Source organism: Podarcis filfolensis (assembly GCF_964270895.1).
Source record: "Podarcis filfolensis genome assembly, chromosome: 15".
Lineage (NCBI taxonomy): Eukaryota > Metazoa > Chordata > Lepidosauria > Squamata > Lacertidae > Podarcis > Podarcis filfolensis.
The window spans coordinates 6,881,914-6,899,980 of record NC_139618.1 but is presented as its reverse complement, the minus strand read 5'-3'; the positions used below and the strand labels follow the sequence as shown (position 1 = coordinate 6,899,980).

The following is an 18,067-nucleotide window of genomic DNA, read 5'->3' as shown; positions in this document are numbered from 1 at the left end:
AAGAGAGTGCAACCCCAGTTCAATTTTTTTAAAAAAAAATGAAGTTTTTTATATTAAACCATAATTACTGTTATCTATGGTTTTGTCATTCCATATGACACAAGAAACAATGGTTAGCCAAAAGTGGAAGCAAAGGCTTCCAAACTCCTATTGGCTGTGTGGAAGGAGGAGAACAAGGAAGTGCCCAATAGGTAGCACAGCTCCTACAAGTAGCTCTAAGCCATGGTTTAGTGTGACATTCAAATGCAGCCAGTGACTCCTGTTGTTTTGCACAGCATATTTTGCAATATACATGTAGTGAGAATCTTACTAGAGCCCATGTGCCTTGCCACTAGTCCTTAAGAAGTTGGTTTAAACTGTTGTTTGTCATCTTAAATTCTTTTTTTCTTAAATACATGGCAGAATGCCTCTCAGTGCAATCCTATACATGTCTATTAAGAAGCAAGTCCTATTCAGCTTGCTCTCAGGTAAGTGGGTTTAGGATTGCACATTTCATCCTTGATAAATGTGCCTGTGATGATTGCAATGGTGGCATTTTTTCCAATAACTTTCTGTTCTGCCTACATATGTGAAAAATGTGGTTGTGTAAAACTTTCATCACACTGAAGTCCTGCTTTGAAATGAATGGGCCATCAATTAGCTGCAATCAAACTGGTATTTTCAACTGGACTTCCAAGTGCTACTAACTCTGCAAATCAGGGTTTGTAACACTTAGGGTTGCATCCGGATAGGTATTGGACCTATTAAAATTAATAGACCTAAGTTAATTGTGTTCATTAATTTCAGTAGGTCTACTCTGACTAAATTTTTATGTTGTGGTATCTGTGAAGGGAAGAGCCTTAATAGTTTTGAAATGTGCCACCTTTTTTCTGCCTCACCTTTTTGGGGATTCTATTTCCTTTTGTTTTGTGCTATCGGCTTAGGAAAATTATCTCATTTTTTTGAGTCCAGTCAGTCCTACCTACAACGTGCACCAAGTTTTTTGCCTACTACGTATGTAATCTTGTGCCTTCTGCTCCTTACACCAGCTTGAATGACAGTTCTAGATTTTTTTTTAATTAATTGATTTTTAATTCATTTTTACAATGGCTTTCACTAACAAACTATAACTAACTGTGGTTGTTTAATTACAGAGGGAACATACCCACGCTAAACAGGTACAGTAATTATCCTCCTTTTCAGATCTGAAAAAAATAATAGTTTAGTTGTTGGAATGATGTATAGGTTTTAACTAGCTTCAGGTTTTAACAATCTTAACTTTTAATTTTTTAATAGTTTTTGGAATCCCTGTTCTCATCCCTGGAACCCTAACAAATCCTCCCCATTTTGTGCTACTTCGCTTTCCTCCTCCTCCTCCAAACATGTTCCTCTGCTGCTGCTACTGCTGCTTCTTTCTTTCTCTTTATGCATTTTAAAAGGCAACTTTTGCATGCTGTGGAACTTTTAACATCACACGCTTGCGGGCTTAGCTCCCCTGCTTTTGAAACATTAGTTCCAGGCCTCAGAGCAGTGCAATCTAAAAAGCCAGTCTGCTTGTCTTCTCTTATTCCTCTCCCTGTAACAAGATAGCCACGAACTTGCCTCCCTCCATTCGGGGTTAGTAGAATGGGTACCTTATTTTTGGCTGTTTTTCCACAGGAGATACTGAAAGCATTCTTCTTACGAGTTTCCGGGACAGGCACCCATATTACGCATGCTGGGCTGTCATATTTTCCAGCTGGGATCAGGGCCTTAGCGTTGCTTTGCCCCCTTCCCCTTTCCTCTCTTCTAGCCTGGAAGCTTTCCGGCACAGGGAATCGGGAGCAGGCTGTGTTTGCCTTGCACGCTCCCTTTCCTTTCCTAGTTTATTGAACTAGAAAATTCAGCAAACAACACCTTTAAATGAATATTTGCAAATCACACTTTTATATAAAATATCACAAGGTAGTATGCCACCTAAAATACAGCCCGCAGTGACAACAATTAAAAATAGCAGGCATGTCAGTAAAAGCACCTCAGGTTCAAAGGGCCTGTCTGAATAATGTTTTTAGAAGGCATCCGGAAAGGGGCAGGGATGGCTTCTGCCAAACCTCTATTGGCAAGGAGTTCCACAGGGCGTAGGACCTGCCACACTAAAGGCTCGGCCCCTGGTGAAGGTCAGCTGGAGTTCAGGGGCACCGGTGGGGCCTTGGCTACTGAAGTGGAGCATAAGGAATGAGGTGGTTCTTAAGGTAGTTTGGGCCCGACTTGTTTAGGGCTTTGTGAATGAGCGCAGGAACCTAAGACCTGGCCTGATGGCAAATTGGTAACATTGCCAGAAGCCTGCTCCTGTGAGCAGCCTGGCCTCTAGCTGCATCTTTATTATTTCTATTATTAATTAAATTTGTATACATTGGAAACTTGGTTCCCGAACGGCTTAGCTGACGAACAAATCGGCTCCTGAACGCCGCAAACCCAGAAGTAAGTGTTCCGGTTTGCGAACGTTTTTCGAAAGCCAGACATCCGTTTCAGCTGTCGCCGTTGTTCCCGGGGCCAATCAGCCAATCAGAAGCCGCACCTTGAACGTTTTGGAAGTCGAACAGACTTCCAGAACGGATTGAGTTCGCAAACCAAGGTACCGTTGTACCGCCCTTCATCTGCAGATCTCAGGGCGGTTCACAACATAAGATTACAACAATATAAAAACCGCAAGGTACATAGTGAATATAAAAGCAACAACAAACCAATAATCCCCCCTCCCACAACACCTGGTGACTGAAGATGTATAATGAAGGTGTCAGGCGAGCCTCCCTGGGGAGAGCATTTCACAAACGGGGAGCCACTGCAGAAAAGGCCCATTCCCGTGTTGCCGCCCTCCAGACCCCTGGCAGAGGAGGCATCTTCTGGACCAGATGCAAGGGCAGCCCCACGTCAAGTGTGTTACAGCAATCAAGCCCTGAGGTTACTAATGCACAAACTGCAAATTTGGCTCAGCATGGTCTGTATTGATCGGCTGCTGCTCCCCAGGCTTTCAAAGACGTCCTCTTTCCCAGTCCTACCTGGAGATGCTGAACCCGGGACCTTCGGTGTGCAGAGCAGGTGTCCAATTTTGACTGAGCGTAGAGCAGAAGGCTGCCTGAGGATTGGCCCACCAGCCTTGACGAAGGGGCTCCCATCCGCTCATCTCTCTGCACTGGCCAAACATCACAATTGGCTGGATCCATTCCCCAACCCCAGGCCTACATTGTCCAGTCAGTGACTCTTCAGGTTTTCAAGTAGAGGACATTCGCAGCCCTGTCTGGAGACTCTGGTGGCTGGGTCTAGGATCTCTTGCATGTGAAGTAGCTGCTTTAGCCCTTCCCCAGATTAGAATCGGGAGTGTGGGAAGCTCCCTTTCACTTAGTCAAACCACTGGTCCATCTCCCTCTTCCTGGGGAACTCTGGGAACTGAGGGAGAAGCTCTCATCACCCTTAACAAGCAACAATTTCCAGGATTCCTTGGGGAAAGCTGTAACTTAAAACTAAAACATACAGTGCAGACAGGGCCTTAGAGAGCACCTGGTTGGGGAAAGCTCTCTAAAAATTTGCTTCCGATCTGATCAGAAACAGTTTGGAATTAGGTTAGTTCCCCTACCACAACCACGGTCAAATATCAGAAACCAGTTAAAAGGGAAATGAATGTGTCTAACTATAAAGAGTCTGTACTGTTCTCCCCCAGCCTGATGCTCACCAGATGTTTTGGACTACAACTCCCATCATCCCCAGCTGGAACAGATATGGTGACTGGGAGTTGTAGTTCAATAAGTCTGGAGGGCGTTAGGTTGAGCAAAGCTGCTTTGTGGTGTCCTTGTGCGTGTTAACACATTTCAAGACAAGTGGTTGTTTTATTTGTGTGCATTCGTGTATATGTCTGTTCGTAACCTTAATTTGCAAAAGATTTCCTAAATCTTTTAAAGCTAAAAGTCATCCTTGTCTTAAAAAAATAAATAAACCTAAAATACATCCTATCCACAGCTGTCAATGTTTTCCCCTTTTTAAGGGAAATTTCCTTATTCCGAACAGGATTCCTCTCAAGAAAAGGAAAAAGTTGACAGCTATGATCCTATCATCTGTAGCATTGGCACAGAAGAACAAAAACTGGCTGGGGGTGATTGGATGATAAATTCTGTTGAAGCATTTGGGAGGGACGTTTATATATGTTGTCTTAATTTTTATTTATTTTACTTATAATCTGCACTTTCATTAAGTATATCAAGGTGGCATTACAACATGCAGAATGTAATTAAAATCTGTCCATAAATGTGCACAAAATGTAATTTTAAAAATCAGCACCAGTAGATACTGGTTGGTTAAAGAGAGGAATTCATAATGCGAATGGACAGTGCAGTATTCTGAAGAAGTCTGAAAGAAGGCAGGAACAGTTCCCACTGAACCTCAACTGGCAGGGAGTTCCACAGGGCAGGGTCTTCTTCTCTAGAGGCTTGGTCCCTAGTGAAGGCCAAAGCAACTTCAGAAGGGTCCTTTTAGGATCTCAATGGTCAAGATGGAGCATAAGGAACCAGAGACCAATAGCGAGTCCAACCGTCAAGAAGGTGGTTTCTGCTTTAGAGGGGGCACATGGGGCTCATTCACCTGGGAAGGTAACCCATTTAGGAGAAGGGAAACTCTGATCCCAAACCTCTACTGCATTTCAAGGTATCTTTGGGAGCAGAAAAGGCTAAGGAGTAAAACCTACACAAATCTAGAGTCCCTAAGATGGTTGGATGGCTCCCAGTACGTTTCCGAGTACAATTCAAAGCGTTGGTGCTGACCTTTAAAGCCCTAAACGGGCTCGGTCCAGTATACCTGAAGGAGCGTCTCCACCCCCATCGGTTTGCCCGGACGCTGAGGTCCAGCTCCAAGGGCCTTCTGGCGGCTCCCTCGCTGCGAGAAGCAAAGCTACAGGGAACCAGGCAGAGGGCCTTCTCGGTAGTGGCACCCGCCCTGTGGAACGCCCTCCCACCAGATGTCAAAGAGAAAAATAGCTACCAAACTTTTAGAAGACATCTGAAGGCAGCCCTGTTTAGGGAAGCTTTTAATGTTTAATAGGTTATTGTATTTTAGTGTTTTGTTGGAAGCCGCCTAGAGTGGCTGGGGAAACCCAGCCAGATGGGTGGGATATAAATAATAAATTATTATTATTATTATTATTATTATTATTATTATTATTATTATTATTATTATTGTATGCCTCTTTCTGGAACCTCCTGCAGCCAAACATTGCTCTGCTTTCCTTTGGACCACATCAGTGAGGCCGAGAGGGGGGTCTTGTAGTCTGGGCAGCCCAGGACCTCCATACATACTGCCCAGGCTTGCTCCCCAGGGAGGTCACTTCAGCGCTGCTAACATATAAGTTTGACTTCACTCTGGAGGCACACTCCATTGTCTCTCGAGACAGACAGGTGCTGATTTAAATTAGATACATAAGCCATATGTAACGGAAATGCCACATGACCAAATGTGGTACAGCAAGAGGCTATCTTGTGGCGGGTTCTTGATGATAAAGACCAGGTGGTGATTGCCACACACCTGCATGTTGCCTGAGAGGCTTTTTTTTTAAAAAAAAAATCATTTATTTCATAAAATTCACACATTGCTTGACTGTAAATAACCTCAAAGCGGTGTATAAAAAAGATAAAATAGTAAAGTCGGGGGGCTGGGGGAAATTGCAACCCTCGTTGAAAACATGAAAAATAAAATACTAAAATAGATTAAAATCACCTCAGCTTTCTAAGTGTCTGGGTAGGCTTGTCTATAAACAGTGAAAGTGCCTGTTTGATTTCAATAGGCAGAGAGTTCCAAAGGGCAGGTGCTGCCACACTATAAACAAATGCAGAATGGGTATTATGTGACACCTGTAGTGGTGCAAATTCCGCCGATTGAAGCGGCCGAGTGGGCGCACGTGGGGTAAGGGAATTTCGTTGGTAAACGGCTCCCAAATTATTAAGGGCTTTTATTCTAACAGGAACACCTTGAACTTGGCCTGGTAGCAAGTTTGCAACCAGTTCAGACTGAGCAAAGGTGTTATATGCCGACAAGGCCTCACTCCCATCAGCAATTGGGCTGCAGCATTCAGCACTAACTGCAGCATTCAGATCAAGCATGAGGGAAGCTCCATGTAGAGTCCATTGCAGCAATCCAATCTTGAAGATTTTTTTTAAAAAATATTTTTGATACAGTTTTGATACTTGTTTGTGTTAAGGGGCAGTAATCCGGCAACACATTGTTCTGCCTTGAAAGAACACCTCTGGCTTCTTGTTTTCCTTAAAATAATAATAAAAAAAGGCTCTACAGAATGGAAGAAGCATTTCCAACAACACAGAGTGTGTTTTGTCTCCTCTTTCTGTTCACCGTTTGTATTCATTCCCCCCTCCTTCTGGAGCCCTTTAACACCTATTTAGCAAATTCCCCAACAACCTAATCTGGCTTCATTCCAAGTGTATTGGAGATAGCTGAATAGCACTTAAGTGCATTGAAGGGCATTGTTGTTTTGTGTCCCCCAGGGGGAACTCCTGCCTTACTTTGTGCTGCTTCATGGATTGCTCTGATAAATCTAATGCTCCCTTGGTCCCAATGTCTCCCTGCTCTATCGAAGCTCTATTTAAACGATAATTAATTAGCAGAAAGTGTAATCCAGGGGACAGCCACACATCATGTGCAGTTCAGCCATGTGAATGTATGAATATAGAGAGTGCAGCAGGTGAATGAATAAATGAGTGGAAGCATGGAGGCTGCCCTTCTCTGCACGCTTCCCTAGGTGTAAGTCTCCTTGAACACCACGTGGCACACATAGGACTACATTGCAAAATCCAACCAGGTGTTCAGAGTTCCTTCCTTTTTCTGGAACTCTGAGTCTCAAGTTCTCTCTCTCTCTCTCTCTCTCTCTCTCTCACACACACACACACACACACACACAGTCCTCTTCTTGTGTGGTATTTGTTTTCTCCTCTATTTTTAAGCCCCACAAAGCCCAGCCTCTTAGGTGGTTTCAAACCACGTCTCTCTTCATGGATGCCTCCAGGCCTCTGCCTCTCCCACTAACATATGCTCTTGATTTGACACTGCTGTTCCAGAATGTCCTTCTCGTCCAACCTCAATCATTATGGGATGGTGCACGTGGCCAGCGTCAGCGACGTTCTCTTGGACAACTCGTTCACCCCTCCGTGCCAACGCATGGGCGGGATGGTTTCCTTCCGAACCTTCGAAGACTTTGTCCGGTAAGCAAGGGGGAGGAGTCAATGCGTTTTGGAGAGCGTCTTGTGCCGCACCCCCCCTTCCCCCCGCCACGAACTTAAGTTCCCAGTTGAAGTGGGTTGAAAGGAAGAGGTGACACATCTTTACTCCCTACCTAGGCCTAGGACCCACGTACCTACGGGACCGCCTCTCCTGGTATGCCCTGTGGAGGATCTTAAAGTCCACAAATGGCAACACCTTGGAGGTCCCAAGTCGCAAGGTGGTTAGATTGGTCTCAACTAGGGCCAGGGCCTTTTCAGTACTGGCCCCGACTTGGTGGAACGCTCTGTCACAAGAGACTAGGGCCCTGCAGGACTTGAAATTTTTTCGCAGGGCCTGCAAGACAGAGCTGTTCCGCCTAGCCTTTGGTTTGGACTCAGTCTGACCCTTATGTTTCCCTCCCCTTATGGTTTTGATCTACAGGCTACTATTAAAATGAGGCTGCATTTTAAATTATATTTTAACCTATATTTTAAATTGGTTTTTTGGTTTTTTTAATTGCAATTTTACTGTTGTTAGCTGCCCTGAGCGCGGCTCTTGCCGGGGAGAGCGGGGTATAAATAAAAATTTATTATTTATTATTAGTATTACTCCAAGCCAGCTCTTGTAGTCTTTTTCTTGGTTGTGCTCAACAGTCCAGTTACAAAGCTGAGCTATATGCACCTGATCCTTTCGCCCGGATATAGGGGACTCCTCCTCCCTTCCTGCACGCTAGGTATAAATGTGCTGCTGTGCCATTTATTGCAGGAGTTGCTCATTCAGTCTGCGAGATCCCTAATATGGGCCTGGGGCTTGCAGTAGCCTTGTGCAAGCCAGATAAAGGGCAAGGGACACACACACACACACACACACTTTGGTTGTGTTTGGTCTGGCCATGTGGAAAGAGCCCTTCTGCCGCCAGTTGTATGCGCCTGCTATTTTTCTTCTCCATTCCTTTCAGGCTCTTCGATGAAGTCATGGGGTGCTTTTGTGACTCTCCACCTCAAAGCCCCACCTTCCCGGAAGCAGGCCACCCGTCCTTGTATGACGAAGATAAGGTACAACATCACCCACTCGCTACCTTTTGTCATTTTTCATTCCTTAATGCAGAAAGTATGATCTGATGTGTAGACATCTTTCCTATTCTAATTAATTCAAGAGGGTTCTGGAAGTTTCTCTGTGTGAAAGAAACAAGCAGAAGATTCATGATATTTGGGTTATACCTTCAGAGAAGCTGAGGACAGCTGGCTTAAACTGACTCTGTTATCTTTTCTGTCAAGGTCACGCTGACTATAGAAGTAGGGCCAGAAGGCGTCTGGGCTTCACTTTCTCTATCTCTTTTCCTTCTGGTGTGGTGTTCTGTATACAGTGGTACCTTGGGTTACAAACACTTTGGGTTACAAACACTTTGGGTTACAAACTCCACTAACCCGGAAGTAGTACCTCGGGTTGAGAACTTTGCCCCAGGATGAGAACAGAAATTGTGCGGTGACAGCGGGAGGCCCCATTAGTAAAAGCACTCCTCAGGTTAAGAACAGTTTCGGGTTAAGAACAAACCTCCAGAGCGAATTAAGTTCGTAACCCGAGGTACCACTGTATAGTGTTAAAGTTTAGACTTATTTTAAGTTATTGTAAATTTAAGTTAAGCCTGCTGCAACTGGATTTCTTATGGACAGTGCAAATCCTGAATGTATTGGATTTGTGACCATTATGCTCATTTGCCTTCAGTAGCAGTAAAGCTCTGCTGGATGAAATATTAATTGCCTCTGGTCTATTTTTTGGGAATCCTGGAACATGTATTAAGTTTTTACTCTGCTAACTATACATTGGAGTTTTGCTCTGGATCAACATTGAGTAGAATTCCATGACACCTTTGTCCGTACTAACGGATAGGAATATTGAAAGGGGGTGCATTTGGCACCAAGGTGGGGTTTTTGACTCTGCCCAAGGGGATCATGTCTGTGGCTATCCACAGGAGCCCTACCACTTCATCACCTTCATTGTGATACTAAAATTCCTCGTCACTAAAACTTTCTGCAGTTGCTGCAGCTACCAGACCATCTCCAAGGGCAGCCCCACACAGAGTGCATTGCAGTAGTCTTGTCTCACAGTTACCAGAGCAAGGATTCGTATCCTTATCTTTTTGAAAACTTGGTTACATTTTCCCCAGAATGCGCAAGAAAAGCACTTTGGTACGTTCTAAGGCACATTGTTTTGTTTGTTTTACTCCAGAGTGCCAGAGACGAGCCAATTCACATCCTCAACGTCGCCATTAAGACCGATTGCGACATTGATGACGAAGGGCTGGCCAGCATGTTCAGAGAGTTCACGCAAACCAAGGTACCTATCGCTAAGCGGGTTGGATCTATTCTTCGCTTCTTCCCCTTCGCATCAACTTCCTCTTCCCTATGTCAGGTTATAGATCGTGGGGGGGGGGGACTGGGGGTGCAGTGATTTCTCCTCTGCTGCTGTGTCCTCAGCAGCAGAACCTTCACCAACCACATCAGAGGTTGCTAATGTTGCGTTCATGGCACCCACAAAGGCCTTCATTGGCCTCAGGCAATTCTGAAGGAAAAGCCACCCTTCTAAGCTAATTCTGTGAAACTCTGGGGTCAGCCATGCCACGATCTTGCCTGAAATAAGCATTGGTGGTTACGGCACTTGTGTCAGGGCAGGTGGCAGCAGCAGAAGCAGGTAGTGGGCAGTGGGCAGTGAACACTTTTGGACATGACACGAAACCATAGTTTAGTGCTGTGCCAGTCATCCTCAGGCTAATGTGCTTCCACCTCTATCTCCACCATGACCATGAGGAGACCAGAAGCATCCATTTCCATTTTCAACAAAGCACAGTTTGTTGGTCAATGGGAACTGCAGCTGGCTTAGAATTTCAGTTGTCTGAACAAGCCAAGGTCAGGAACCATGGTTTGCTCTTGGCTTATTCAGACAAACCTGTTGAATCTCAAGCCAGCCATATCAGTCAGAGGAATTTGGCACTCTCCAGGTGCCCGGCTTTGATTCCATGTTGACCTCCCCGTCAGTGACTCCCGGCAAGACAAGGCGAGGTCTCTATCGGCCGATTCTCCTCAACGTGAGAAGAACACAACCATCCCTCCTCCCTCACTCCCAGGGAGGGGAGAGAGACAGACAGAAATGTATTTACATGCCTTTATTTCTGTCCTTCCAGCAGTGCACAGAAAACATGTCTGCACTGTCTCACATCAGCAGCCAGAGAGAGAATAACTCCACCCATGTACTTCCAGTACAGGGTCATGTGACACTCTGAGCTAACATCCGGTGCTCAGTGCACATAATAGACTGTCCCTTGTTCCCACAGTACAGTCCCATAACATCAACATCCTGTTTGGCTTTCCAGCCATCTGGAGCACTCAGCAGCATTGCTCCTTTTTCGTAACAACCTCCCCCAAAAGAATCAATGCATGTTGCGGCAAGCAAAGCGTGATCCAGAGAAGAAAACAAACAGTTGTTATACACATAACACTCCCCTGTTGTTTCAGTTCCACCCTTGGAACTACCCGCCACTGGTTTCCCCAGTGTACCTCTCTGGTTGTCTGGCTTCCAAGGAATGAGTGCATCTGCATTCCCTTGGCTAGCAACTCTCTGTTGTGTCTTTGTCTCTGACTTAGACACAGCTCCAACCTGTCCTCGGTTGTTTACAACAGCAACACATGCAACAGCTAAATTAGCATACTCTTCTGAGTACCTTTTGGGTGGTTCACCCTTTGTGACTCTCTCAGACCTGCGTATGAGGTGCTGATCCTCTCTGCTCACTGGTTCTGTCTCAGGACTCTTAGGAGAACCAGTTCCAACAGTAAACAGTGGTTCAACCTTCACCTGTGAAGGTCTATCCATTGTGTGAGATTTCCTCTCAATGACTGTGACAACAGAGCTCTCTGAGCTATCACTGTCGCTCTCAGTACCACTGTACTCTGTGAAATCATCATCATCATCTGAATCGTCCTCTGTGGGAAATGTGTGTGCTATCACTCTCTCCTTTTCAGGAGCACTCTCTAGAAATTTTGTGAGAATCACCTGACCAGATTCAGACAAAATTACTCTGTAGAGACCCTTTTCATACCCCACAAAAATGCCTCTGGCATTCTTTACTCCACCTGGAGCTTCTGTCCTCACATGAGACCCAAAAACCTTGAAATGGGCAACAGAAGGTTTTCTCTGGAACAGTTTCTCAAAAGGAGAACTTCCCAACTCTTTTGAAACCTTTCTCACCCACGCATGACAAAACGACATGAGTGACTCCGCCCAGAACTCATGTGGCAGATGTGAACTAAGCAATTGCGCATTCATCCCCTTTTGCAATTCTTTGTTCAGCCGTACACAGACACCCCTGTTCCACGCTTCCGCTGAAACAGCAACCTTGTGTCTTATCCCTTTCTTGTGCAGGAACCTCTGGAAATCCTGTAAAAGAAAAATCTGCTTCTCATCTGTGAAAAGACAATCAATGTTAGCATCATGCATATCCTTAACCTTGTCACAAAACTCCTGAAACCTTTCCAAGGCTTCCTGTGGCCTTTTTAACACATAAACCCAGACAAAGTTAGAGAAATGATCCACACACACAAGATAAAATCTTGCATTGCCTCTAGATGGTTCTAGAGGACCAATCACATCAGCATACACCCGCTGAAACGCTCTGTCGACCCTGGCCACCTTCTTGGCGCTCGTTTTGGTCACACCTGCAAGAGAAATCAAGTTAGACTCAGAATTACATTTCATGTAATCACTTTGCGCAAAGTCCAACAAATACAGTCCATCTTTCTGTCTGGCAGAAAGATATAACTCTCCATCTTTGAAGATCTCGCAGCTCTTATCATCATAGGACAGTTTCAGTCCTTTCTTTGCAATCTGCGAAACACTCAGCAGATTGAACTTCAATTCAGGAACCAAGTAAACATTGTGTATAGTCAGGTTCAGACTCTTAAGATACACAGTTCCAACCCCGGTCGCTTCCAGCTTCTGACCGTTGGCTTGTTCCACAGCGAAGCTTTGCTTCTTAAACGTCGAAAAGAGTCCTCTGTGCGGGGACATATGAAAATTACAGCCCGTATCGATTACAAAAGAGTGTCCAACATCTGGCGTGGTTCCTTTCGCCATCAGGGCCTTTGCAGGTTTCACCGAAGACTTGGTAGGACCTTTGCCCGCTGCCTCAGGCTTTGCTGAGCGGCCCTTCGCTCCTTTCGGCTGGCGTGGCTTCTTGCAGTTCCGCTGAAGATGCCCAGCCTGTCCGCAATTGTAACACCGGACAGCGTTCAAAGCTACAGCATTCTCTCCAGTAGCAACATCAGTGGGGGAATTAGAACTCCGTTCTTCCCTCCCCCTGTCCTTGACCTCCAGTGCAGCAAGCCTGTCGTGTTCATTCAAAACAACGGCAGACACCCTCTCCGCGGTCAATTCGTTCGCCGGAAGGGAACCCAGCTGACTGGCAACCGTTTTGTAAGTCCGATTTAAGCTGTTTATCATCATGAAGCAGAACACTTCCTCCTGCAGACGGAAATTGCGTTCCTGCATCTGTTGGCGCAGATATTTCATTTCCGTCAGGTGCGCTTGAACATCTCCATCAGGCGCAAGCCTCAGATTGGTCAGCTTCTCAAAATACAACAACGCTGAAGAGCTAGCATCTCTCTGGTGTGTTCTACGCAGCGTTTCCCAAATCTCACGCGCATATTCCAAATCCTGAATATGCACAAGTTGATCATCCGAGACACACAGAATTATAGCCGTCCTGGCCTTCACATTCTGTGATTCCCAACCTCGGGTTGGTGCTTGAGGGATGGGGTTCTCAATTACCCCAAAAATCCTCTGATTCTGCAGCAGGGCCTTCATCTTTACAGACCAAGATGAATAATTGTCATTAGTCAGGGGAGGCGGGTAAGGCAAGGCTCCCCCCTTCTTGGGATCCATTTTGAATCCAAGTCTCAGCTCTTCACCCTCGAGCTAGTAAAATCCCAAAAGCTCCTTTTGAGCTGTCTTTCTGCCTCTCTCTCAGGCAGGCAATCTCCAAGCTGTCTCACAGTCAAAACAACTTTCGCTTTCCCGGCTCTGACTGAGCCAGCCCCAGGTGTCAGTAGTTTTCCACTGTCCTGACTGTCGTTGCTTAGCAACTGTGCATACCTCTTCTTTCTTATCTCACCGCAAATATGCCTGGTATGCAAGGCTAGGCTCTCAGAGCTGTTTTTCCAAACGCAGCTCTCGTGAACCAGAGAATAAATCAATCTGCATTCACACTTTTAGCCCGATATTCAGCATACCTTTTTGGGGCTCCGTTGCTTGGAAAACACCCCCTCTTGGTGTCCAGCCGTTCAGCTTATCAGACGTTATCTTCTTTCCTTGGTGCAGAGGATGGCACACGATCCATCAACCTCTCACCTCTCATGCTGATTCCCATGGATCAGATAACCAGCAGCGTCTGCTACCATATGTTGAATCTCAAGCCAGCCATATCAGTCAGAGGAATTTGGCACTCTCCAGGTGCCCGGCTTTGATTCCATGTTGACCTCCCCGTCAGCGACTCCCGGCAAGACAAGGCGAGGTCTCTATCGGCCGATTCTCCTCAACGTGAGAAGAACACAACCATCCCTCCTCCCTCACTCCCAGGGAGGGGAGAGAGACAGACAGAAATGTATTTACATGCCTTTATTTCTGTCCTTCCAGCAGTGCACAGAAAACATGTCTGCACTGTCTCACATCAGCAGCCAGAGAGAGAATAACTCCACCCATGTACTTCCAGTACAGGGTCATGTGACACTCTGAGCTAACATCCGGTGCTCAGTGCACATAATAGACTGTCCCTTGTTCCCACGGTACAGTCCCATAACATCAACATCCTGTTTGGCTTTCCAGCCATCTGGAGCACTCAGCAGCATTGCTCCTTTTTCGTAACAACCATGGTTTTTAACTAACTACATTTTTGCCTTGCACAAAATGAACAGTTGTGGTTCACTGAATGTTGGAAGTCTTCTGATCTCCTTATCATGTGCATCTGACAGCATGTGCTAAAAGTTTCCTGGAGGGACCAGACTCTGGAATCCGTAGAACAGCCTTTGCCTACCTGGTCCAGATGTTTGGGGTTACTGCCCTATCTGGCTAGGCAAAGGTTGTTCTAGAAGATAGTCACTTTTGTAATGAGCATTCTTCTCTTCTCTTTTGAAATATATAAAAATAAATAAAAAATTGTCCAGTAGCATCTTAAAAAAGGTAAAGGACTCCTGACAGTTAAGTCCGGTCACGAACGACTCTGGGGTTGCGGCGCTCATCTCGCTTTACTGGCCGAGGGAGCCAATGTTTGTCTGCAGACAGTTTTTCCGGGTCATGTGGCCAGCATGACTAAGCCGCTTCTGGCGAAACCAGAGCAGTGCACAGAAACGCCGTTTACCTTCCTGCCAGAGCGGTACCTATTTATCTACTTGCACTTTGATGTGCTTTCGAACTGCTAGGTGGGCAGGAGCTGGAACCGAGCAACGGGAGCTCACCCCATCATGGGGATTCAAACCGCCAACCTTCTGATCGGCAAGCCCAAGAGGCTCAGTGGTTTAGACCACAGCGCCACCCGCGTCCCTAGTAGCACCTTAGAGACCAACTAAATTTGTTATTGGTATAAGTTTCCATGTGCATGCACACTTCTTCAGATACCTTCAGATACTTTCTCTTTGTTATTGTTCTAATATTTAAATGCTTTAAATTCTTAACTGGTTTGAATCTCTTAATTTTTTTTTTTTTTTTTGGACTGGTCAAATGCCAAAACCAGTGCAGAGAAGATTAAATCAAAGCAATGACGGTGGATAGGAATGTGCAGATAAAAATGCATTGCAGCTTGAACGTCCCCCTCTCTAGCAATACATTATTCTATCCATCTCAGAATTTTTCTTTCCCCCTTTTTATAAATAAAGTACCAAACTAGTTTTCTCTCTCTCATTAGCATGAAGATGCTTGAGGCATTTTTTTTAAGAGTGTGTGCGTGTCTTTAACAGGAGGAGAGGGAGGTGTTGCGCATTAAGCTATCAAATAGCTTGATCCAAATTGTCCAAATAATTTTCCAGTCCCAGCATGTCGTGAAAAGGGTTTCCCCCTCCGTTCCCTCTCCCCCCCTTCTATTTTTGATAGAAATTAGGATCGTATACTTGTAAATGACTTGTGGAGGAGATTGAGGCAGTCAGTGGAAATGGAGTTTCTCCAGGTGCTAGTCTCTAATAGCGCTATAATAGCTGTTGAGTCGCTGGGAGGTCTGCATTATTACAATGTAATCAGAATCCCGTTGCTATATACTTATTGTCTGACACTTGTGGAATTTTAAAAGCAATAACATTTTTTTTATAAAAAATAAAAAATAAAAATCACATCATTATTATTAAAGTTATTTTCTTCCTTTCTCCCTCTACGGCTGCCCCGATGCTCATTTTCAAAAGGGTTTTAACCTTAGTGAAAGCATTGTCGCCTGTGCTGGAAAGGGGCGGTTTTTTTACTCCTGGTGTTGTGGAATCGGAGCCCTCTCTCTATCTTGCTCTCTCCGTTTCTAGTTATGCTTCCCCCCATTTCTAGGTTAGTAAGTGGGGTGGGGAGCGAAAGGGCATTTCCAACAAAACAGCCGCCACTGTAAAAAGGGGATTAGACGAATTCACGGAGGAACAAGGCTATCAGATACAGCTACTGGCCACAAATGGCTGTGTTCTATCGCCATTGTCGGAGGCATTGAGACTCTGGATAGCAGTTGCCATGACTCACAAGTGGAGAAGGTTGCTATTGTCCTCATGTTCAACTTGTGGGCTTCCCATGGGCATCTGATCAGCCACTGGGAGGACAGGGATGGTGGCGGGGGTTAGTCACCTGATCCCGCAGGCTCATCATACCTTCTGAAGGCAAAAAAAGGTAAAGGTAAAGGTCCAGTCATGGTCCAGTCATGGCCGACTCTGGGGTTGCGGCGCTCATCTCGCTTTATTGTTCGAGGGAGCCAGCGTACAGCTTCCGGGTCATGTGGCCAGCATGACTAAGCCGCTTCTGGCAAACCAGAGCAGCGCACAGAAACGCCGTTTACCTTCCCGCCGGAGCGGTACCTATTTATCTGCTTGCACTTTTGACATGCTTTCGAACTGCTAGGTTGGCAGGAGCAGGGACAGAGCAACGGGAGCTCACCCCGTCGTTGCGGGGATGCAAATCGCCGACCTTCTGATTGGCAGGTCCTGGCTCCACCCGCGTCCCTTCTGAAGGCAATAGGCAGAATTGGAGGCAGCTATGCTTTTGAATGCTGGAAACCACAGGTGTGGAGAGCTCTTGTCCTCAAATCCTGCTTGCTGGTTTCCCACAGGCATTTGGCTGGCCCCTGTGAGAACAGGAGGCTGGAGGAGATGGCTGTTGATGGCTATGGCTCCTATCTAAGGCTTTTGCTACGGTGAAAGGGGCCAGTCACAGAATCCCCGAATTGCAGAGTTGGAAAGGACCACGACGAACATCTACTCCAACTCCCTGTAGAGCAGGAATCTTTCACCCAACATGGGGCTCAAACCCAGAACCCTGGGATTAGGAGTCTCGTGCTCTGCCAACTGAGCAATCCCAATCATCCCAGATATTATGTGCTTTGACCCAGAGGACCCATCTCCTCATTCCAAACGCAGGGAGAGTTCAGTATTTATGCCATTTATTTGTTGCATTTCACACACATGGAAGAGTGCCTTTGCAGCATGAAAGGCATTGAAGCTTCATAAGAAACAGCCATAGAACACAATACCAAAATGCACTCCCTCCAAAAGATCAAAAATGTGTATCTTACAGTATGATCACCAGCGCCCCATCTTTCTTTTTGGTTCAATTCAGTAGTTTCGGCCAGACCTGCAGTTTCAGAACGCTAGCGGTTTTTTCCTTTGTTCTCTACTCCATTTTTCTCATGCTTTGTGTCACTGTGGTGATCTTTTACTGCTTTGTTGTTTGTGTTTTTGTGGGGAAAGGTGCAATAAAAACTTTTTTTTAAAAAAAGTATAATTCACTACCCTCCCAATTAACGATCAAAGGTCTGTGAGAACAGAAATGTTTTAGCCTGGTGCTTAAAAGCACAAAGCAGTGGAGCCAGGATTGCTTCTCTGGGATGTCATTCCCCATGTCCTTGGCTCCCAGTTGTCGAAGAACGAGAACCCAAGGGTGGATCCTTTCCAAAGTCTTTGATGTTTAGGTTGGATACATCTGTGAATCTCTGGTCTCAGGCACAGCAGGCAGTGCGCATAGGGAACCCAAGACATGGATGCACAAAGGCAGGTGATATAGCTACTCAAAGCTGGGGCAACCCAACACTGACACGCATACACACCCCGTTTGCTATCCTATACAGTGGTACTTCAGGTTACATACGCTTCAGGTTACATACGCTTCAGGTTACATACTCCGCTAACCCAGAAATAGTGCTTCAGGTTAAGAACTTTGCTTCAGGATGAGAACAGAAATCGTGCGCCGGTGGCGCAGCAGCAGCAGGAGGCTCCATTAGCTAAAGTGCTTCAGGTTAAGAACAGTTTCAGGTTAAGTACGGACTTCCGGAATGAATTAAGTTCTTAACCCGAGGTACCACTGTATTAAAGAGTAGAGCAGGTTCAACCCAGTACACCAATGCTTCTTCAAGCCCTTTGTCTTGAAGGCGGGGTCTGCTTCATCTATCTGTTCATCCTTCCTTTGGCACCTCTGGGACCTAGGTGATGGAGAAGATGCCTCTACCATTTTTGGAGAGGCAGGGCTAGGGAAACCCAGCCAGACCGGTGGGGTATAAACATTATTATTATTGGTAGCGTGGTGTGGGAGGCACAGTGGAGATGTCAGAGATAGGTGCTGACAGCTGCGGAGGGAAAAG

At 45.8% G+C, this 18,067-nt stretch overlaps 1 protein-coding gene across 10 annotated transcripts in view; it reads left to right on the top strand.

Moving 5' to 3' along the window:
- Positions 1 to 18,067, top strand: part of ACACA (acetyl-CoA carboxylase alpha) — a 198,692-nt gene that overhangs the window by 86,638 nt on the left and 93,987 nt on the right. For 5 of the 10 annotated variants that reach the window (XM_083587362.1, XM_083587366.1, XM_083587364.1 and 2 more), the window contains 4 exons: positions 1,134 to 1,157; positions 7,071 to 7,214; positions 8,171 to 8,267; positions 9,442 to 9,549. In XM_083587362.1, coding sequence (XP_083443488.1) covers positions 1,134 to 1,157; positions 7,071 to 7,214; positions 8,171 to 8,267; positions 9,442 to 9,549 — 373 coding nt within the window. The remainder of the gene's footprint in view (positions 1 to 1,133; positions 1,158 to 7,070; positions 7,215 to 8,170; positions 8,268 to 9,441; positions 9,550 to 18,067) is intronic. The other 5 variants (XM_083587369.1, XM_083587367.1, XM_083587365.1 and 2 more) reach the window with 1 other exon arrangement.